Below are 24,517 nucleotides of genomic sequence, written 5' to 3' on the forward strand. Positions count from 1 at the left end.
AGGTGGCACAGTGGTAGTGCTGCTGCTTTGCAGTAAGGAGATTGTGGGTTCGCTTCCCGGGTCCTCCCTGTGTGGAGAGCGCTTTGAGTAGTGAGAAAAGCGCTATATAAATGTAAACAAAAAAACAATTAAGTTCATAATTTCATAAAAACTTCGTCCTATTATCAGCTTCACTGCTCTTAAAAACTATTGAATGTTCTTTACTTAATGCAGTTTATGAAGCTTAGTCTGATAATGTATCAAATGATATAATACTACACATAATATGCAAATTTACATTACAATAAAACTACATTTTATGAGATTTATGGTGTGTAGATGTACAAAGTTAAGCTCGTGACAGAACTAAGACACACTGCAGATTTCTTTTTTCCTATAAAAACAAGAAAATAAAGAATCCTTTATGAGTCCAAACCACATTGTTGTTATTATTATTATTACTGTGTACGTCTTTGACTCCTTTATCAGGCAATGAACAAAGGGGTCACCAGACAGGCATCACCATTCAAACAGGACGCCACTGGTCTTTAAAGGAGGCATCAGAGGAGGCATCAGAGGAGGCAGAATCAAGACGATGCCATTCAGACATTGCGAGATCAGTCAATCAGGGCAGTCTGGGCTTGGGCGTCTTAACTAAGGCAAGATGGAAGGAGGAAGCCACTAGAGTGTGCTGCAGCCTTGTCCAGAAAGAGCTAATGGATGGTAGAGGAACAGGATAGGCAAACCAGGGCCCTGTCAATAAAGCAGCAAGGAAGCTGGAATGGCATCCAGGGAAGATCTCCGATCAGGGAGAGTGTATGGGACATGGAGGAGAGATGAGTCAAATTCCTTCTTTGTTTCGTAAACAACGTCCCACGCACACCAACAGATCTAAATCAGTAGGAGCTGACGGAGAGTCAGTGTTGCACTTCTTGTGGAAGACGAGCAGGCCTTGAGACCATACTATCTGCCAGCTGAGCCTTGCTGATGAGATCATCAGGTGGAGGCACAACAAGATTTTGCTTGACGTGACTGCAGGCCTGGAGGAGGTAGAGGAGAGGAAGAAGAGAAGAGAAATAACAGCAAAACCAAAGGTCCTGCTTTATCAGATTTGTTAAACCGGGAGAAAGCTCTTGCAGAACAATCAACACCACAGGAGTTCTGGCAGCAGCTGCTGACTGGGAGAGGAGGGTGGATCACAAGAAACAATTAAAGTTCTAAGAGGAGACTGCCGGCTAAATGCTGAGGCCAGATACGAGGGGGAACCTAAAAGTAATGACAACTTTCTTTTGGAGGCTTGAGGGGCATTAGTTCCAACATTTGCTGCTAGGTGCGTGTATTAGACTGCACTCTGCATCATTTGGCCAAGCGACTTCCTTGAAGAGCTCCAGTGATCACGTAATGCTGTGCGGAGAAAACGACCCGAATTGTGGCGGTCAAGCGAGTGGCTTCTGCATCACAACGACGCTCCCACCGACACAGCACTGAGTGTGCGGCAGCTTTTCACGAAAAACGGGACGACAACGGTTTACATCACACCCCCCTCCCCCCAACCAATCTTGCACCCTGCAATTTTTTCATATTTTCAAGAATGAAGAGGGACCTTAAAGAATAGCATTTTCAGGATGTAGAGGAGGTCACAAAGCAAACGACGGAGGCAGTAAAGGCTATCACTATCACAGCAGTTTTCAACAATGGAACAAGCAGTGGGACAAGTGTATTGTGTGTCAGGGAGAGTATTTTGAGGGGGATTACATTTTGGAAATGTTCTGAGAAATATACAATTAAAAAAAAAAAAAAAAAAGCATTATTTTTTGGGTCCCCCCTTGTAAAGTTCTATAGTCTTGTGCAACAAAAAAAGATCAGGCTGCACCATTGGAGGAGAAGATGGAGAGATGGAGAAGTTGGGAGTGTGCAATGACAAGAGGAAACCCATGAAAGAGAGTTGTGGAACGTACCAACCACTCATCCTCAGATGTGAACAGACAGGATGGCAGGCATGGAATCTCCCAGTGGAAGTAGGCTGGCTGCAGAGGATTTCCAGGCTAGTCACTATGGACAGTCTTTATGGGGATTAAAGGTGGCTTTGTTGCCCAAATCATCAAGCAAGTAGAGACAGCATCGATGTGGCTGTGACTGAAGTATAATGAACACTGGAACCACTCAATCAGCAGAGGGGAGAGAGTTGAGTGGATGTGGGGCCTGAGGAGCTTAGGGGGCTGACTCAGACCCTCCAGAGGTGTTGTGGACTCAAACTGATGAAACAGACTGAGAAGGGGGAGCCCATCTGATGACCTTAAGTTAGTTCTGAGGGCCCAACAGACAGTTGTGAAGGTATGTGTTGCCATCCTCATCATGCAAGGTGCAAGGAACATCCCTGCTAATGAGATGGTAGCCACAAACCCATTCTACTGAATATAGACAAAGTTAAATTTAGAAGTGGAGTACAGGTGGTGGGTTAGGTGACTTGTTCAGGCTCCTACAGTGAGTCAGATGTGGAAACTGAACTGACAGCCCTTAAGGTTTAAGGTCCAACGTCTTATCCACGTCACCCTACTGTCTTCCCAAGCTGCCATGGCCATTTATAGCACATGATGGCTGTGTACATGTAAGCCTAAGAAACCACCACTCAGTTGAAGCTAAACAAGCAGTGATATAGGATGTGAACCTCAAGTCCTGGAGTCAAGACCAATTCTAGGATCTTTGTTCTGACTCAATGAAAGTTAAACATTTACCCACAAAACGATATAAAGCTCGGACACACACAGTGAAAAAAGACAATGGTGAGGCTGGATATCTCAATTACTGCTATAAAGCACTAACTATGAGGTAGGGCACCCATGGCTTTGGTATTAATGATTTAATAAGTATTAAAAACAGCACAAAACACCAGAAGATAAGGCAGCAGATTCTTTTAAAAGACATGGCATTGAGGAGTCTCAATTTCCACTGAGCCCCCCTTGCTTTCTCTCAAACACAGGCCAAATACTTGTTTGGCCTTCTGCAGCCTCTGTGCCAAGTGGCTGAGTCATAAGCATTGCACGAGACACCTGCTCACTCGCCATCAGTGCCGATGCCAGCCAAAAGTATCCAGAGTGTCCTGTCTCCTGTTGTATAAATGAAAATGGTAACACAACAAGAAAGACGGTCACGGTAAGTCCCCACCATTTTGTGGTGAGGATGTTTTTCAAATTATAAAAAAACAACAAAAAAAAACACAAGCAGACAAGCCATTCTCATCACAGGTTCTCCAAATACGTTTAAATATACAATTAAGGCAACGGCAAATCCTCCAGTCGAGCTGTATTGAAATGTGTAATGGTGCTAAATTCTCCACCCAGCCCAGAAGGATGTGATGCATAGCCTGACATGTCCTGACACAAATGTGTATAAAAAGTTAAAAAATAAAAAATAAAAACATCACTAACCAATTGCAGTGACTTTTTTTATACGTACTTCCTTTGTCATGGAAGACTTGAGATTTTCAAATAGTGAGTAATGCACAAAAGCTGAAAAAGAAAGACAATGAGACTAGTCGTGTGCAGGTCTACTCTACACCTGAAGCTCATGTCACATTAGACGACTTTTCCAGTGATTTTCAACAACTGAGGCCAACAAAGGTCACGTGAAAAGACCATTTCCCCATGGAGATTAATAAAGTGTACCAAACTAGTCTGTGACTGACAGGGATCAAATCAAACAGGTGTGATGTTCTCCTTTGTCAGAGTGGCAGGTTCTTTGCCTGCTACAGCTGAGAACTAATGAGTGTTCAGCCAAGGGTATGATGTATAGAATGTAATGATGAAGAATAAGCAAAACACATTTAAACCTCACAAATGGAAGAGAAGTTTGCCTGTCTGAGGTCTTGTATTTTACATACCACAACAGAATGGGAAAAAAAAAGGGCAGCGACTACAGCTCAACATCACACCTAAAAATCACACTGGTACAGTGCTGATGCATGGGGGCTACGGACCTCACAAACAGAAAATAAGCTCGTCTGTCTGAGGTCTTGTATTTTATATTTCATAACAGAATGGAAAAAATAAATAAAGCTCACAGATTGTTGATGACTCAGTTGAAGCTGTTAGCCCTTTGTACAGCACCAGCTCCATCAGGCAGTACACTATTTTCTGTCAGAAAAGGGAGTGAGCAGGCTGCATTTGGAAGATCAGAGCTTGGACACTAAATACGGTCAGGTTATTTGACATGGTGCAGGGATGAGACCAGCGACTGTGATCGGCGAATCTGCCATGGCCAGGTGCTAAATGACAGAATCTGAGTTATACTATACTACAGTGCATCCAGAAAATATTCACAGCGCATCACTTTTTCCACATTTTGTTATGTTACAGCCTTATTCCAAAATGGATTAAATTCATTTTTTTTCCTCAGAATTCTACACACAACACCCCATAATGACAACGTGAAAAAAGTTTACTTGAGGTTTTTGCAAATTTATTAAAAATAAAAAAACTGAGAAATCACATGTGCATAAGTATTCACAGCCTTTGCTCAATACTTTGTTGATGCACCTTTGGCAGCAATTCCAGCCTCAAGTCTTGTTGAATATGATGCCACAAGCCTGGCACACCTATCCTTGGCCAGTTTCGCCCATTCCTCTTTGCAGCACCTCTCAAGCTCCATCAGGTTGGATGGGAAGTGTCGGTGCACAGCCATTTTAAGATCTCTCCAGAGATGTTCAATCGGATTCAAGTCTGGGCTCTGGCTGGGCCACTCAGGGACATTCACAGAGTTGTCCTGAAGCCACTCCTTTGATATCTTGGCTGTGTGCTTAGGGTCGTTGTCCTGCTGAAAGAAGAACCGTCACCCCAGTCTGAGGTCAAGAGCGCTCTGGAGCAGGTTTTCATCCAGGATGTTTCTGTACATTGCTGCAGTCATCTTTCCCTTTATCCTGACTAGTCTCCCAGTCCCTGCCACTGAAAAACATCCCCACAGCATGATGCTGCCACCACCATGCTTCACTGTAGGGATGGTACTGGCCTGGTGATGAGTGGTGCCTGGTTTCCTCCAAACGTGATACCTGGCATTCACACCAAAGAGTTCAATCTTTGTCTCATCAAACCAGAGAATTTTCTTTCTCATGGTCTGAGAGTCCTTCAGGTGCCTTTTGGCAAACTCCAGGTGGGCTGCCATGTGCCTTTTACTAAGGAGTGGCTTCTGTCTGGCCACTCTACCATACAGGCCTGATTGGTGGATTGCTGCAGAGATGGTCGTCCTTCTGGAAGGTTCTCCTCTCTCCACAGAGGATCTCTGGAGCTCTGACAGAGTGACCATCGGGTTCTTGGTCACCTCCCTGACTAAGGCCCTTCTCCCCCGATCGCTCAGTTTAGATGGCCAGCCAGCTCTAGGAAGAGTCCTGGTGGTTTCGAACTTCTTCCACTTACGGATGATGGAGGCCACTGTGCTCATTGGGACCATCAAAGCAGAAGAAATTTTTCTGTAACCTTCCCCAGATTTGTGCCTCGAGACAATCCTGTCTTGGAGGTCTACAGACAATTCCTTTGACTTCATGCTTGGTTTGTGCTCTGACATGAACGGTCAACTGTGGGACCTTATATAGACAGGTGTGTGCCTTTCCAAATCATGTCCAGTCAACTGAATTTACCACAGGTGGACTCCAATTAAGCTGCAGAAACATCTCAAAGTTGATCAGGGGAAACGGGATGCACCTGAGCTCAATTTTGAGCTTCATGGCAAAGGCTGTGAATACTTATGTATATCTGCTTTCTCAGTTTTTTTATTTTTAATAAATTTGCAAAAATCTCAAGTAAACTTTTTTCACATTGTCATTATGGGGTGTTGTATGTAGAATTCTGAGGAAAAAAAATGAATTTAATCCATTTTGGAATAAAGGCTGTAACATAACAAAATGTGGAAAAAGTGATGCGCTGGGAATACTTTCCGGATACACTGTATATAAAGCACTATGAGCTACTTTTTGTATGAAAATGTGCTATATAAATAAATGTTGTTGTTGTACTCATTGAGGTGTTTCTGCTTTTTTTTTTTTTTTAAGCTGTTTACTGCAGACTCCACTGCGCACATGGATAGCCCTTCTCCCTGATCTCTAGCTTATAGCATTTCATTTGCAGACTTCCTCATGTCCGACTCCTCCTCCTTTTTTCCTCTCAGTCCAGCTCTGCTATGTTCAGCTCTTTTTTTTCTGCTGGCTCATGTCCTGATCTGGTTAATGCCTTTGACTTTATCAGACAGCTTTTACTACTTTGACTTTTGTTGTGATGTAAGATTTTGCATATAACTTGATAAATATTTTGTATGTCTTTATTTGTAATTTAGGCAAAGCAACGTGATTTAGTGTTACATTAGCGAGTGTGTACCCCCCCCCCTTTAGGAATGGGTCTCTCTGAACTTTACGACAGAGTTGGGGGAGGGTGTGCCTTAAACCAGTTTGGCGAGTATTTCTCTGCTAAAGACTTTCAACCGCCGCCATAAAGACATAGGTCTTGGGGGTGGCAGGTTTTAAGATGTTGTATTCCCCCATTGGTCTGAAGTATGGCTGTTTGGAATTTCCTTGGATCAGAAGCTTTTAAGTATCATGATGTCCTATTGGCTGTAGGGGTTGGACAGAGAATCTATAAATCTGCTTGTTCAACCACATTCTCTCTCTCTCTTACTAACCAACATATGATGAAGAAGCATCTCTCTTATCAAACTGATGAAGACCATCACACCATGAAATGAACGGACAACACAATGGAGACCACAGCTTAGCAGCCATATTGGAACAGGCATACGGCCTGTTCTGAAGAAAGCCGAGCACCAATGATGCTTTAACTAGAGACATTTTAAGTAACTAACAAGTCTGTGTGCCGCCTGAAACTACACATCACCATTTAATCTATCTAATCAGGTTGTATGGTTGCCAATATTCAAATGTAGTTTGTATATTGTTATTATTTATGAATATTACCAATAATACATTGTTTTATGTGTAACTTAACTCCTGCTTGTTTGTTTTACTACACCTAATTGCCTACAGATATAGAAGGGAAGGTGGGGATAAGTTATATACTGTAATACCTTATAAACAGTGGTAAGTCTGTGAATTAGGCATTCTGACAAAGGGTACATAATAATACAATAGGGGAAAGTAGAGCAATATATTACTCTACCAAGACAAAATATACTTCATTGTGTTTTAGCTAACAAGGGTGGGGAAAAAACAATGGAAACACCACATGTAAAAGGAGTGTAAAGTAACATTTCATTTAGAATGCATATAATGCAACAACAAAATGGAGTCTTACTAGACTGTCAATGAGCTGCATGAGTCAGCTATAAGGGAGGTCCCACAATTGGCTCTTTGACATGGATATTTTACTCCACCCCTTTTTGTCACCTTACTGATGTGCTGTAACTTGTGCACCTCAGGTATGCTTGCTGCTCCTGGTAGAACTTCCCTTAATGTATGGGTTTGGGCTGAAAAGTCAGACAAAGAATGGTTCCCAATGACCCTCAGGACAATACAAATGAAAAAAGTATACCCTGGCTGGGAGAGGGTTACTGGGACAGATGGCATTTACCAGTGAGCACCTGGTGGTCAGGCAACCCATCTAACCCAGCCAGGGTATAGTAGCAAGGATACTCACAAGCCCCTGGGTGAGCTGTGCAACTGGAGGTTCCTTCAATAGACAAGAGGGTTGCATCAATGCGGCTACAAGCTGCAGAGAGGAAAACTCTGAATGTTTCTTGTGCATATTCACCAAGAAGCTGTTCAGAGTCGAAGGTGGGTGAGGTGCTTGAAATGGTGCTGGGGCACAGACCGCTGGAAATCATCATGGAATCATGCAGTTTGACAGCCCCAGTGATTTCAAGTCATGTAATTGGACATCCTCAGACATGAGATTAGCAAACTGCAGTCATCAAGTTGGACATCCCCTCTGACTAGAAGTCACGTAATGTCACACTGGCTTTATGTGAAATGCTTTAAATTGTCTAGGTAACACTAACTTTTCAATGTCTGCTCACCACTCTGTGATGTTTGAAATTCTTTTGGTAACAACACCTCATTTTCTCACAAAATCAGTCTCTCTTCCACTGATGTAAATTTTTTCTAAAACGCATTACAAGCAACAGCAAAGCATCACTGTCCCAAATAAACTACATATGGTCCTAGCCAATCTGATGTCTACAATGCATTTACTCACTGTGCTGATTTAGAAGCATCCTAATCGATATCCGACTCATGTAAAATCTGTCCAGGAAGTACTGCAGGTTTTGGCTCGAGATGGGGTCCACTCCATAGCCGTCTTTGTACTCCACCACACCCTGAGCCATTGTAGGGATGACGTCATTGTGCCGGTTCCTTATTTTTATTACAGTATCTGTGAAGCTGAAATGATCAGGTGGACATTACAATTGGGGAAAAGCTGGTTTATAAAAGTATTAAAAGCGTTTTTAAAAGCTGACTTATATACTTACTCATAGATAACTTTTTCATCTTCTCCACTTTTATCTTTAAAATCAAGGATTTCTTGAAGGCTTTGCATGTACCTGAAATGACAAAAAGATCACAACTTACAACTTATGAGATGAAAATTATGTACCGAGAAAGAAATCTTTTAAAGATAAAGTCCTGCAGATCAGTTAAACTCAATGTACGATCCATTTATTTTGTAAAAAATAAAAAACACAACATCCATCATTCCATTTATAGGCTATTTCTCAGTTTATAATACAAAACAGGGTTGTCATGATACTAAAATTTCAAACTTCAATACAATACTAGGTGAAGTATTACAATTTGATATCCAGTACAGCAGGGATTCCCAATAGCCCACTCAGGGGGTTAAAAAAGCCAAAGTCATGAAGATCTTGATAAGTTCCCAAAGACGACACGAGACTCGCTCTTTCAACAACTGTGCCAAGAATATCCAAAATCGTAGATGAATAGCAAGAAAAGCAGTCTCACTGATGGATGTGTGCCACATGGGGTTGACTTTTTGAGTTAAGATCTGCTTCTCTCCCTCATTCACTGGTCAAGCATCCAGTCTTCAATTCAAAAAGGTAAAATCCAGTGTGAGACTTGGTTCCGAGATGTTTCTGTCAACAGAATTCATTCTGCTGCTGCTATCATCATTTACATCATTAATAAAGATCAGTAAACCAGTTTTAGAAGCTACCATGCATGCCCAAGCCGTGATGCTGTCTCCTCTATGTTACACAGATCAATCATTTGCAGTTTCTTTCTTTCTCCACACTTTTACCTTCCCAACACTCTAGTAAAGGTTACTGTTGACCTCATCTGTCCAAAAAACTTTGCTCCAGAACCCTCCTGTCTCATCTTTGTATTTCTTTCTTTCCTGTGTATCCTTTATGTCCCTTGGTGCTGATGAGAGGTTTGCATCTTGTAGCATACCTTTTGTATTTCTTCTCTTTAATTTTTTGCAATTACAATTGCACCCCTGCACCCTGTAGCCTGTCTTACTTCTGTGCCCTCAGCTGCTGTGTTGTGGTCTTCCTGGAATGGCCTGCTCATTACAAATTGCTTACACCTCCAGCTATTTCTTTCTGCCTGTCTGTCTGTCTTTTCAAAATATTCCATGTACTTTTGATTTTGGGGTGCCTACTTGTTTACCAATAGTCCTAATCATTATTTGCTTTTATCTCATTGCTTTTCTGTCATAGACCATTCTCTAGTTTCCATTTTTTTTCCTTTCAACATCAAACCCCAAATACAAACTCAAATGACTACAAACAACCCTTCACACCCTGAGCTCTTTCATGTGCTGGTAATTTAAGGACCACCTGAGCAGTTAAGAGTCACCTGTCACCTCTTGCTCAGCTGGAACTGGCTAACTAAAAACAACAAATGTAATTTTTCCCCACAATATTATTTATATGTAAAACATTGCCCATAAATAAAAGCTGGCATTCTGTACTTTAGTATCATATTTTATGAATATTTAACAAAAACACCCATATTACCACACTGTCGCAGTGTGTCTGCTTCTCACTCGGGATGGTGTTTGAATACTGTATGTCCCACACATCACAATATACTGAAATGCACACAACCCGTACAGAGTTTGTGCCATACCCTGCACACACATGCATTAAACAGTGAACTTTATTAAACTGACTGCAGCAAATTTCATTAAAGTAATGTAATGTACCAACTCCCCCAGATCTACATTAACCTTCCTCTCTATTTGGTAATACTCTGTGCATTCACCATAATGCTCTCGCTGTAGGCTTTTGCTCTGCCTTCATTGGCCGTTTTACTTCATAGAAGTCCCTTTTATTACCCATCTATACCAATGGCTCTCCTTTAGATGTCACAATATATGAAAGGTCTGAATTTGACAAACGCAAAAGGGTCTCAAGCTAACCCTCAATATTAACCCAGAGTAGGCAGTATACAGAAAATATGATGGCTGGCCATAAATACCAAAACAGATCATCATCTGTCTAATCATCTCTTCACATACAAGCATAATCTTAAATAAATAACAAAACTGCTCAATAGGCAACTGCAAAGAGAACGGTTGCATGTGATATTTACAACATAAAAAGCACTTGCGAGATAAAAGCGGAAGGAATCTGCAATAGTTTAACTAAAAAAAGCAAGCCTGCCTGCCTGACTTAGGATAATAAATGAACTCTGCAAGACTTTGTTAACGTTTTCCTCCAGCGTTCCTGTTGGAATGCTGACAATTCTAAAAAGCAAGAAGTTAAAAGATCATCAGTTTTGTTCAGCAGTATTAGAAGGTTTACTGCTTGCAGGGTAACTTGCAGTCAACTTTTTTCCTGACATTAGTGGTTTCTATTCATTTCAAAAACTGCGGAGGTAAACTGTTTATATGTATATATATATAAAAAAAACAACTGTTAAGATTTTTGAAAGAAAATATAATATCAATAAACCAATTTAATAGGAGGAAAAACTGGAGAACTTGGAACCTTTTTGGTTTAAGCAACAGTGATATTTGCTACAAAGTGATGACTGGGCTTAGGCAAAGCTGTGTGATGTCTGCTTTGAGCTTCAGCCAAGTCATTGACCGAGTAATGTGATGCACAAATGAGGACAGTTCGAGACGTATTTAAGGTGGGTGATCTTTAACACACATGAAGACCTTGATTTTGATGCTGACCTTGCCTTGCTGTAGCATAAGCAATACAATATACAAGAAAAAACAAACCATCTCAGTATATTTGCACAGAAGGTGGGAATGCAGATCAGCCAGAACAAGAATGAGGTCATGACACTTAATGTGGACAGACCAACACCTCTTAAGGTTGATGGAGAAAACTAACCTATGGCTGATGCTTTCAAGTATCTGGGCAACACAGTAGGATATGATATAGGAGCAGGAAATGACACCCAGAGCAGACTGTGCATAGCAAAGAATGTCAACAATGTATGGAAATCCCCACGGTACAGTACCAACACTATGCTAAGAATGTACCAGAGCTGTGCCTTCTCAACTCTTCTATAGGGATCTCAAGTGTTGGAGAGTGCCAGTATGTCATCAAGAAAGTATGGCCACCATTGTGATGAGAAGATGAAGATGGATTGGCCACATCACAAGAACCATGGGCCGTTTTTTTTTTTTTTTTTTTTAATTATAATTATACTAGCAAAAATATTTACAATTTTGTTTCCAATTTTTCATTCTGGGGTGTGGAGTTTTAGGGAAAAATAAATTTAAATGATTTTAGCACAAGACAGAAACATAACATGAAAAAAAGTGAAAGGGTCTGAATACTTTCTGAATGCACTGTCTATCAACTCAGTACAAACAACAAACATGCAGATAGGTAGTAAGTTAGGAAAAAAAATTATAACTTGACCACAACATTTATGCATGTGTTAAGAGACCCCACAGTCACTTTTATATTTATAAATCTCCTCAGTAAATAAATAGTAACTGGGCATTAAAATATGCAGAAATGTGTTATGCTTAAATTTCTACCTTGTGCAGGTTGTTTTTCTTTTCATTAAGATCATGTCACATTATGCGTCTTTTCTACGATTTTCAGTCGTACCCTTCATTTGCATTACCATAGCGAGTGGGAGGCAGCCACATAGTGCGACTCAGTAAAACTAGTGCATGACTTGCATCCCAAAAAAATGCAACTGGTTTGATTTCCTCTTTAGTCAAATAGGTGACTCTGTGTTTATGAGAGCTGACAACTGATGAATGCTCATCCAGAAGTACAATGCATCTCATGTGGACCTCGAACATTAGAGAAGCTTGCCTGTCTGATGTCTCATGTTTTATATATCAGGACAGAATGGGGGGAAAAAGAAAAAGGGCAGAGATTGCAGCTGAACTTGCCATACCTGTTAATCCTTCATACAGCACTAGCTCCATAAGGCAGCATGTTAATGGCTATTACAAAAAAGGGCAAGCACAGCTGTGCTAAAAGGTAGGTACTCAGTCACTAAATATGATTTTCAGTCGTGTAAGTTAACATGGTTAAGCAACAACATTAGCAACTGCAGCCGTCAAATCTGACATACCCAATTAACCAGGGGCCGCATGCATAACACCGTGCGTAGAATTCACACTAAAACATGGCGTACGGACAAAAGCGGAAATATGCGTACACACAAAATAATCCAGATGCATAAACCTGTGTGTACGCCAAGTCCCACAATCTTCCACTCCATAAATCCCGGTCAGCAGGAAAAGTAACACTTGTGCATGCGCCTGTTGCCCCACCCCGTCTCCTCCTAGAATTGCACCTCTTTGAATATGCAAATCAATATAAATAGCCCTTAAGTTCAGCGTTCTGTGAAAAGACAATGGCAAAAGCACAGGGGGAAAATAGAAGAATTTCAGCGAATATCAAATAGAGGCAAGGAAAAACGTACTATTTGTTGGATTAAACAGTGATATAAACAACAACAGGAAGTAGATCGAGCGAGACACAGTTTTGGAGAAACTTGAAAGCTCAAGTTCACAAAGTCTCACAGTGCCCGAAATAAAAAAAAGAAGCTGTCAGATATCAAAGTCGCTGTGAAAAGGCGAGTAGTAGCCCACCGTCTGAGAGTGATATGGAAGCTTATTAGGGTACGGAGAAAAAAAAAATTGGGACACAGTGGGGGAAAAAAAAGCTCGAAATGTCAACTTTAATCTCGAAATTTCCACTTTAATCACGTACTTTATTTTGTTATTAAAGTAGAATGTCATAAACTGCATCTTAAAATCATTTAATTTACTAGTTTCTCCTCAAATCCCATCATAACTAAAGTAGCACGTTAAATGTTTTGATTTTTATTTGATCTTTTATGTGCTCGGTGTGTGTGAATCACTACGTGCTTGTTAAACGGACTTTCTCTTCCTCCGACAGGACACAGAATACGTTACATTCATGATACCATAGCTCGCTGAACTATTTAAATACTAAGATGTATACTTGATATAATTTTCATGAAGATAGGAATTAAAGCATGTATTAAACATGAGAACAAGGCAGTGCAGTGATAGTGACAAACTGGCGCCCCGTCCAGAGATTGTTCCAGCCTCCCGCAAGATGCTTGCTGCGCCATGCACAACCTTCGATGAAATAATTTACTGTAGCAGTACTCTCTCTTTCAAACATACAAACCCCCTATTCCTATTCTTTTCTTTCTCCAAGTAATCAATTGCCACACAATCAGTTCTGTAATAGATGTAAAGCCATCTGTAAGTGGAGAAAAACAATTCTTCAAAACTTTTAAGGAACATTGAAATATCTTCGTAGTACGTTATTCTATCCATCCAGGGTCACGCCAGCCCCAGCAAGCATACAGCGCGAGGCAGGAACAATCCCTGAATGGTTCGCCAGCTCGTTGCTAGTGCTGCAACACCGTGTCCTCACATGTTTAATTATTATCAATACAGTTTATTTAAATGTTAAAATTTTATCTATATAATGTAATAAATATACTTTGCTGCGTTTCATCTTAAAAATGATATCAAGAGCTCTAAGAAGATAGTGCTTGGAAATCTAAATCGACTTAGAAGCCAGTCATCATCATATGTAAATATGTGCTTTATAAAGTGGCTTATAAGTACAAACAGTTCTACAAGGAGCACTTGATGGACTGATTGAGTGTGTTTATAGTTCTTGGGATGAAACTTTTTCTGAACCGCGAGGTCCCTACAGGAAAGGCTCTGAAGTGTTCAAATAAACTGTGCGCATGGCTAAGGCAGCGTGTGCTTGATGCAGTATACCAATAATTCTCTTTCTGATCAGCTGCTGTAGAGCTGTAATTTCACACTCAGATACAGTGGGATAAATACTCTGAGTGGTGCAGTGAGAGGAACAACGCTAAAGTAGCTATGGTATTTGGAATAGTTTGGCCATTCCTTGGACCATTATATTGTTACAGGTTAATTACAATCAGATGCCTTAAACTAAAAAACGATATGCAGTTAATTTCAGTGTTTTTGATAAAGCTGCATCAGGGATATGGATCATAAAAGGAAAGGGAAACCACACTGGAACAAAAGCACTGCTTTGACGCTGGGTACTGCCAGTTAGCAAAACCAACCATTTTTGTGCGTACACACTGTTTATACATGAGGCCCCAGAAGTCACGTAATGTGACATTGGCTTTAGAGAAGCAATTTGAGCAGGAATGCCCAAGCATGCACAACAATATTTTTTTTTTTTTTTGTAAAATGTAAATGCAGATGAAGGTAATTGTTTCAAGGTTTACACAAAGATTTGGTCAAAACAATATGTAGGGAATAGGATAGAACCCGTTCCTTTGTGATTTTTTTTATAGCCCCACTTATAACATAAAGGGGCCATGGAAGCAGACACACTATTGGGCATGGTTTCCGTATTTCTACAATGTAAAGATGTAGAAAGTTGATGATATGCACAAGGTGGCAGCAAGGCAGAGGTGTGGATTCAGAAGGTAACTCTGTGGTTTACAGTCTTTACTTAACCATGAGGCCATACTTCTTGTGTTTTTCTCCATGTTCAAATGAACACATTCACCTTACTGTTGTGGTTAACAGTTTCTTTCTTCCATCACTACATACACTATTTGATGCATGATATGCATCCATGACACAGCTGAAGCTTAAAAACCAATGCATACACTGTGATGTCTTTTCACAGCCAGCGAAGTAACAAAGCGCTTTATAATTACTACAGCAGCAACATTTCAGACAGTAATTACAACTCAGTAAATAACAGAGTACAGTTCTCCACTACACTTAGTTTGAAATGCCATCTGTAACCAGCTATTTTTACAACATAGAAAAAAAAATGTCAGTTAAGGGTCATGCATTTAATCCTGATATTTATGTCACACACAGGCATTGATCACTCTCTTCATGTAATCTCACAGCTAGCCTGACCACAAACTAACATGTACATTATGCAAAGCCTCACATTAAGCATGATTCAGCAAGATGGCTGTTGTGTTTGGGAGTCGAGTCGAGTCAAGTGGCTTTGCTGTCAATACACCTTACTGCAGCATACAGTGGTCTAAAATAATAATGCTTGCCAGGCCCACAGTGCAACATATACACAGTATACACATATAGAAAAAGTGTAATACAGGTAAAGAAAAATAATCAGTAAGTGAATAGATCATTTGAAATAGAGAGCAATAAATAAATCAACAACAACTAATAATAATGTAAAAACAACAATAGTAACAAATGTACTGCATATTAATAAGCTGCTAGAAGCAGATCTGAGGGCAGGATGGTAGCAGAGTTTAGAGTCTAGCCAGCCAAGGGGCAGAACAGGCCTTGGCAGAACCGGTTTGGATGCTACAGAGGCTTGTCTTCTTCAGCTGCCAAAGAAAGCGAAGACACTGCCACGTTTTTTTGTCTATGGAGGTGGTGTTAATTGTCCAAGTAAGTTCAGCTGTCAAGTGCTCTTGACCAAATTTCACTGCAGAGGCCTCGATGTACAGCTGGGTGTCAACAGCATGGGCCTTCCTGAAGTCAACAATCATCTCTTTCGTCTTGTTCACAATTAAGGGACAGATCGTTGCACTTGCACGAGTCCACCAATTGTCATACATCCATTCTGTAAGCTGAATCATCTCCATTGCTGATAAGACCACACCACTAATGTGTCATCCACAAAGTTAATGATTAGTGTTACAGCTGTATGCAGCTGTACAGTTGTGAGTCAGCATTGTGCACAGAAGAGGGCTGAGTACACAGCCTGGGGGGCAGCAGTGCTCAGCATGATGTTACTGGAGATGGTGTTTCCAACATGGACTATCTTAGGTCTTTCTGTCAGGAAGTGCAGGATCCAGTTATATATTAACATGTTATAGAGAGATAGACTAGTGATTCAACTTTCTCATGAGCTTCTCGGGGATGACAGTGTACTGAAGTCAATGAAAAGCATACTAGCATAAGTCACTCTTTTGTCTAGATGGGACAGGGCCATCGCATACAGTGCAGTCATACATCCACATATTCCACATGTAATAAACAGGGAAACACTACGAAAGGCTGAAATTAAATAAACTGTGATCAAACCAAGACATAAGAAGCAAACTAACCATTCTAAACCCTCCTAGCATTCATCTTAAATGAAGTTTCTTCTCTCCAGATATTAAAATCCTAAATATCCTCTCAAGACACTGTCAAAGGCTGTGTGTGCCTTACACCTTCACCTACTTATTAAAATTCCGTACACTACTGCTCCAGTGTTTTCATTAAGTGAACATCCACATCATGGAAAAGGCAGCTAAGCATTACATGAGTAAGTAATAACAGCAACTGAGGTGTTTAAAAGCAGGTGTCAATTTGAAAAATAAAAATTATCCAGCCTCCCTTAAAACAAACACAGTGACAAATATCGATTGCCACTATAAAAGCACTGTTTAGAAACAAGAGACTTGTGATACTTTACCATGCTGTAAAGTGAGCTGGACTACAAAAAGCATTTCCATGAGGTCATGTCTCTGACTAATTTAGAAGCAGTCCTTGCCAAGTGGCAGAACCAAGAAAAGGACTTGCTCAAGATGGACACATTCTAAAGGATGTTTTTCTTCACACTTTCAAGATTCCTAAAAGCAGGAGCTATTGGTGCCTTCCACTGTGCTTCTGTAAATGAAATCTGCCAGCACTGCACTGTATGCAGTCTACAACTTTATTTTTTTTCAGTTTACAAGAGCAAACTGTACAAGCACCAAAATACTGAGCAGGGATGGAGTGTGAAAAATAAGAGGTTTCAGATTTAAATTGATAAATAAATCACAGTGTGACTCTGAACAAGTCACTTCACCTGTCAGGAGTATAAGTGGAGAAGAACAAAAAAAAAAAGTACATTACCAGTTAAAAGTTTTAGAACACCGGAGTATTTTTTCAGGTTTTATGGAAATGCACTCTGCTAAATGTCTTAATTTTTCATGAAATCAAGGCACAGAACAAATAAAAAAATTAAGTCAATGAATCATCAAGTGTACAAAGTCTTATTCAAATTTTTGATTCATCAAAGTAGCCACATTTTGCTGAAGTAACAGCCACACAGTGGCATTCTTTCTATAAGGGAAATCAAATACTGGTCAGAAAGATCTTCCCAACACTGTTGCAGAAGTTCCCACAAATATGTTGCACTTGTAAGATGCTTTCCTTTCAACAGTCTCCAGTAGTCCACAGCCGGTATTTCAAGGCCCTGTTTTGTCCTTTATGGAATGACTTTCTTGTTGCCAATCGTCCTGTCAAACCTGCAGCACAAAAAGTCTCCTCTTCACAGTAGAAACTGACACTTGCTTTTGTCAACCTGCACTGTTAAGCTGTGCTTGAAGCTGTTGTGCTATGAGGCGCCTGTGATCACATTAGCTGGTGATCCTCAGAAACTTGTCTTCTGATTGGCTGGTGACTTTTGGTCTGCCAGATCTCGTCCTATCCAAGTTTCTTCTAGTTTCCGATTGCCTTTGCATTTGTGTAGGAGACCACTATTCTCACTGACACTTTGATTGTTTTTCCAATTTCTTTAAATGAAAAGCTAAACTTCAAAAGGTAATAATGTTGTCTCATTTCATTTGTTAATTGCCGTTTTCTTGCCATTATCACTGGAACTTACAACTTTCTACAGTGTAATATTGGCCAAGTAGTACTTCAGAGGGTGTAGTAACACAGTCTGTTCAAGCTCTGCTTTAAGACAGACTGAGGGTTTTTAATTAATCAACAGAAGCTGGGACACCTGTATAAATTGTTTGCTTCCACTTTCAAGGCTTAATTTATTTTAACTGCTACAGAACATTTGTAGAGTGTAATATTCTGAAACCCCCCCCCCCCCCCTCAGTTTTTGCTAACCTTTGCTTTAAATTTAAACCTCTGCTTACCTTTTCATTATTTTAGGCCATTCATTGCATTGCAAACATTATTGTGCCCTGAAATGGGGGTTTTGGCATGTAGAAAAAGTGTTGTCGTTTCTACACATAGTGTGACCCAAATGTATGCTAACCCCCTCAAATGAAAGCCTGCAATGTGAACTTTAATCACATCTGAATTGCTTGATTTGTAATTTTAAACTGTGAAACTGAGGGGTAAATCAAGAAAAAATGGGTCTTTGTCCCACACATTGTAGAACACACTTTACAAATTGTGACGCCTGCCACTGCCCTGGTGTACCGTGGCTCCTTCCATGCCTCACTGCCTGTACCACCTCACATCTCGCTTGATGTTCTCACTTTCCATAATGCCGAACCAAGCCAGGTCCTTAAGGACACTTTCCAGTGGCCATGCACCTAGTACAGCAAATTTTAGCAGGGGAGAAGCGCCTCCAGAATGCTTGCGAGTAAGTGTTCTCCACTGGCTCCTTTCATGTGCAGGTGCACACTGCAACATAGCACTTTTCCCCTCAAACGTCTACCATCTTTATAATCTGCATTTTAGTTTCTAAAGATTTTGCTTTGTTTTTTGTGACATTTTGGGCAAATAGTATTTATTACTTTATAAAAACATTAACGTAACTACAGTATATGTAAACTACCTAAGCATTTGTTGGGAGGTTGCACAATGACTTCCACAGCAGTCTAGGGGATTGGCATTTGAACTTGTACATACACCTTTGTATGTTTCATGCTGACTTTATTTGGAAGTATTATAGTAGTTTCCTTTGGAAACTACTATATTTTGAAACCCAGAATTCTCAAAGCTAGCACCAAAGGCATACCATATATTATAATTAAACAGATTATTCTTGCATGTCAACGGCAACACTAGCAAATATGAATTGAATTAATTTCACAGGTTGAGCCTTTGTAGAGATGCAAGTCAGTTCAATTGATATTAATATTGCAGATAAAATTCTGACTGTATTTGATCTTTATTATCTTAATAGTTATCTAAAATGGATCCACTACTTGCATCTTCCAAAGGTAGAACTGGAGTAACTTCCAGGAATTTGCTTGTTCACACAATATTAAAAAGCATAGGTTTCCATCTTGCAGAACAAAATATTTAGAGACACACTTTAGCACAACCTTACTTTTGCTGAGAGTTTCCACTAAATATGTGTCATATGCCTTCAGTTTCACTTCTGTTGCTCCCTCACCTAGAAAACAGCAGCTATGAAGTAGACACCTCATGGCTAGGTCCAGTGGTAACTTGGCTCAGTAACTTCCCCCTTAGCTTCATAATAGTTTTAACCATGTTTCCCTGGATTTGCTCATTTGCATCAGTCTTTGGGTTTAATGAGTTCCCATCATGACATTTTGCACAGTTCAAGTGGAATATTTGGAGCACTGTTCACAAATATGCAGATCTGGTAAAATCTAAGTATTATACAAGAGGCTGACCTGAAAGCTGCCAGGTCAATTTACCCAGAACACACGACTCTGGACTTTGTACACACATGCCCCACAATTATGTAATTTATTGGCTTATTACTAGGGTGGATGTGTGAAAAGCTCTAGTTTCAATTTCTACTGCTTATAATACCTTAATCATTAATTCACCTTTTAACAAAACAAACCCAACACTGCTTGGACAACATCATTTGAGTTTTGCAAAGGTCCTCTGCAAAGTCTAAAGAGTCTAAAGCTCTACCATAAATTTGCATTCATAAGCCATGATCCATAGCTACTGAGAAAAACCTTATGTCATTTTAATTTTGCATAATGTTTTCATAGCAGCAAATTTCGGAACATTATCATCATGCAATGCTGCAATGCACAGAATAGACCGTGAAACTAGTGAGAACACAAAACCAGGCCATTGTGTTCCACTTTCTGTCAACACACCTACTGTGCAAAAACATGGGGCTTACCAGCTCTGAACCAGTCTAACCGATGGAGTCTTTAGCAGGTTATCCGGAAGCAAATTGATTTCCTTCATGATGTTTGCCAGTCTGACAGGAAGCTCTTGCCTGAGAAACATGAAAGATGTCCTTTCACAAGCATTCTCGGATCCTAAAATACATAGAAAAGAGGGACAAAATTTATGATAAAATGTACATGGTGGATGCTCTTAAATATCTGCCTCACATTAAAATCTGTAACTCTTGCCCAGTGCCTATAGAGGATTTAAATACCTTTACTTTCCGCACACTTTATATTGTACATTATATTCATTTTAAATAGGTGCCTGTGTTTGCTTAAATACTCCTTAATAGGCGGGGAACAACTTAAGGGCATTTATGTTAGGCAGAATTTCCCAGTTGGAGCAGAGTGGTCTTCTGGCCTTAAAACTCTACAGATTTTGTTTTTTCCCACCAGCTCTTCTGAAGTTTTGTTTTTTTTTTTTTGTAGTCCTAGCCATCTCTCCTTATCATCGGACTAATCGTTAGAGACACACAATACAATATTACATAAGTACTCTACTTGTCTAATTATATATTTATGTTATGTTAGCTTGCACTGATTTATTTATTTTTACTGGCCACATAGAACATATTAGATTTTAAAATTCCATGGATCTAACATGAAAACTGAGAAAGGAGCAGATTATTTAACACTTTATAAACGATTACTAGTATTTTAAAGTCAATTCTGAATGACACAGGTAACCAATGTAGCAACGCGAAGACTGGTGAGATGTTCTCAGATTTTCTTTTTCTAGTTAAGATTCTGGTTGCTCCATTCTGTACTTACTGCAAATGATTGATGTCTTTCTTAGGCAGGCACCATCAGGCCAATCAAATGAGCCCCAAAATCTTCTCCCAAGGGTTATCCTAACTCCATAAACAAATAATCTCAACTAGCACATTTTGTTCAGAGGAAGCATCGATTCTACTCTGAGGTTCACCCCAATGAGTCCTGCACTGTTACACGGAGAGTGAGCCCAGCAACACTGCGCAGGAAATTATCCGCAGCAAAAGATATTCTTGTGCTCATCTCAAGCACAACTCTCATGGACAATGTAGCAGAGTGAAAAGAGGACATACTGTACCTCACTCTCTGCAACTACAGTCTGGTATGTAAAAACTGCTGACATGGCACAGATTCTTTGGTCACTCTGATGATGACCTCTACCCTCACTCATGAGCATGACTTTTTGTCTATGATTTAACTGCCACACTGACTAAAACACTCAGCAAAAATGTGTGCCGACAAAAGCACGTGGTGACAAATACATTCAGGAAATATGTGTGAAGTGGCAATGAGTGCAGCTAGAGGGTCAATTGTTCAGTCTGAGACAGTTGCTGACTTGCAGTGGAGGAAACTGCAGGAATTTAATTAGGGAACACTTTAAGAAGGACAAAAAAAAAACATAAAAAAGCGCTATTAGGTTTAAGTTTTATGATGACGTGTTTACATGTACTTCCCTTCTAGAGGAGTAAAAATCTAGATAAGTCTGGCAATACTGATACCTGCAATGGTTAATATCAACATATGGACAGGTGCCACTTTTAGAGTTTTTGTGAAGAACTGCATCTAATGTGGCACTATAAACAGAAGACTACAGGAACTTTATATACATGGTTTTGTGGTTTCTCTTGTAGCACACGTACACACAGGAGATGGTTTACAGGCTCAAATAGTGCCATTTCTCTGTCAGACCAGGGGTTGGCGCTGTCACCTGATCTTTTCTCCTTTTGTCCCTCAGGAAACAGCCAAAGAACCTGCCTCCCAATGACATCACCACCAGTCCAGCCCCTATTGACGTCACTTATGGAACTCTTTGATGACACCATGTCCGGTACCCAAAACCATTCTTTCTGATACAGTGTATCCAGAAAGTATTCACAGCACATCACTTTTTCCACATTTTGTTATGTTACAGCCTTATTCCAAAATGGATTAAATTCATTTTTTTTCCTTAGAATTCTGCACACAACACCCCATAATGACAACGTGAAAAAGGTTTACTTGAGGTTTTTGCAAATTTATTAAAAATTAAAAAACTGAGAAATCACATGTACATAAGTATTCACAGCCTTTGCTCAATACTTTGTCAATGCACCTTTGGCAGCAATTACAGCCTCAAGTCTTTTTGAATATGATGCCACAAGCTTGGCACACCTATCCTTGGCCAGTTTCGCCCATTCCTCTTTGCAGCACCTCTCAAGCTCCATCAAGTTGGATGGGAAGCGCCGGTGCACAGCCATTTTAAGATCTCTCCAGAGATGTCCAATCGGATTCAAGTCTGGGCCACTCAAGGACATTCACAGAGTGTCCTGAAGCCACTCCTTTGATATCTTGGCTGTATGCTTAGGGTCGTTGTCCTGCTGAAAGATGAAACGTCTCCCCAGTCAGAGGTCAAGAGCACTCTGGAGCAGGTTTTCATCCAGGATGTCTCTGTACATTGCTGCAGTCATCTTTCCCTTTATCCTGACTAGTCTCCCAGTCCCTGCCGCTGAAAAACATCTCCACAGCATGATGCTGCCACCACGCTTCACTCTAGGGATGGTGCCAGGTTTCCTCCAAACATGACGCCTGGCATTCACACCAAAGAGTTCAATCTTTGTCTCATCAGACCAGAGAATTTTCTTTCTCATGGTTTGAGAGTTCTTCAGGTGCCTTTTGGCAAACTCCAGGCGGGCTGCCATGTGCCCTTTACTAAGGAGTGGCTTCCATCTGGCCACTCTACCATACAGGCCTGATTGGTGGATTGCTGCAGAGATGGTTGTCCTTCTGGAAGGTTATTCTCTCTCCACAGAGGACCTCTGGAGCTCTGACAGAGTGACCATCGGGTTCTTGGTCACTTCCCTGACTAAGGCCCTTCTTCCCCGATCACTCAGTTTAGATGGCCAGCCAGCTCTAGGAAGAGTCCTGGTGGTTTCGAACTTCTTCCACTTACGGATGATGGAGGCCACTGTGCTCATTGGGACCTTCAAAGCAGCAGAAGTTTTTCTGTAACTTTCCCCAGATATGTGCCTCGAGACAATCCTGTCTCAGAAGTCTACAGAGAATTCCTTTCACTTCATGCTTGGTTTGTGCTCTCATATGAACTGTCAACTGTTGGACCTTATATAGACAGGTGTGTGCCTTTCCAAATCATGTCCAATCAACTGAATTTACCACAGGTGGACTCCAATTAAGCTGCAGAAACATCTTAAGGATGATCAGGGGAAACAGGATGCACCTGAGCTCAATTTCGAGCTTCACGGCAAAGGCTGTGAATACTTATGTACATGTGCTTTCTCAATTTTTTTTATTTTTAATGAATTTGCAAAAACCTCAAGTAAACCTTTTTCACGTTGTCATTATGGGGTGTTGTGTGTAGAATTCTGAGGAAAAAAATGAATTTAATCCATTTTGGAATAAGGCTGTAACATAACAAAATGTGGAGAAAGTGATGCGCTGTGAATACTTTCCAGATGCACTGTATATCAGTTCCTGTCCCGGCCTCCCCGACTCCACCTCTTCCTCCATTCAGCCATATTTATAGAACAGCTTTCAACCTGTTAGGCAGTTCTGTTTTGGATTCCAGTCTGTACAGATGTGTTTATTTTTCAGCCAGTTTTTTTCAAGTATACAGGGTGGCCATCCTCAAACCTTTTTGTGACTCCATTTGTCTTTATTACATTCTTCATTTGTGTATAGCATTTCTCTTAGTGGCAAAAACCACAATTTACAAAAGGTTTATATAAGATAATTGAAATTATATTTATATGCATACTGTGTATGCGATTATGGACCATACAGCCATGGGGTACTTCTGGCCTATTGTATTCTACGTTGTTACATTTTACATAACCAATGGAAGGAGATTTGTGCCTCTGGAAAGTAGCACATGTTGCATGTTGCTCATGCTCACAAATAAGTTAACTGTACACGTGAAAAGAAATCTGAAGTGTACCGATTACTCCGATTTAATTTTTCAATTAAAAAAAGTTTTAGACTTATGAAATAGCCAAAGCCATTGGCTACTTTTATGTGATCACTAAGTTCACAACACCAAACACCATTCAGTATTATACACTTCTGCAGCATGGAGTGTGCTCTGCATGATAAAAAATACTGAAAAAAAAAAAGCTTGAGTCATTGTGCTTTGCTCCGAATCAGAGAATGATTTGTTATTTTGTTTCAATTTCTAGTTAGTTCAGTTGTGTTTCACACTGCAAACTTTCAAGAGAACTAAATATATCAAACATCCCATGGTAATATTGCAGGCTCATTTCATTG

The 24,517-nt window shown here is 40.3% G+C and overlaps 1 protein-coding gene across 1 annotated transcript in view; it reads right to left on the reverse strand.

Moving 5' to 3' along the window:
• Window positions 1-24,517, reverse strand: part of pdk1 (pyruvate dehydrogenase kinase, isozyme 1) — a 72,327-nt gene that overhangs the window by 29,471 nt on the left and 18,339 nt on the right. Inside the window, exons 2-4 of the mRNA XM_028806293.2 lie at window positions 20,218-20,359; window positions 8,446-8,517; window positions 8,172-8,356 (exon numbers count right to left, since the gene is read on the reverse strand). Coding sequence (XP_028662126.1) covers window positions 8,172-8,356; window positions 8,446-8,517; window positions 20,218-20,359 — 399 coding nt within the window. The remainder of the gene's footprint in view (window positions 1-8,171; window positions 8,357-8,445; window positions 8,518-20,217; window positions 20,360-24,517) is intronic.

This window comes from Erpetoichthys calabaricus, chromosome 8, assembly GCF_900747795.2.
Source record: "Erpetoichthys calabaricus chromosome 8, fErpCal1.3, whole genome shotgun sequence".
Taxonomy (NCBI): Eukaryota; Metazoa; Chordata; class Cladistia; order Polypteriformes; family Polypteridae; genus Erpetoichthys; species Erpetoichthys calabaricus.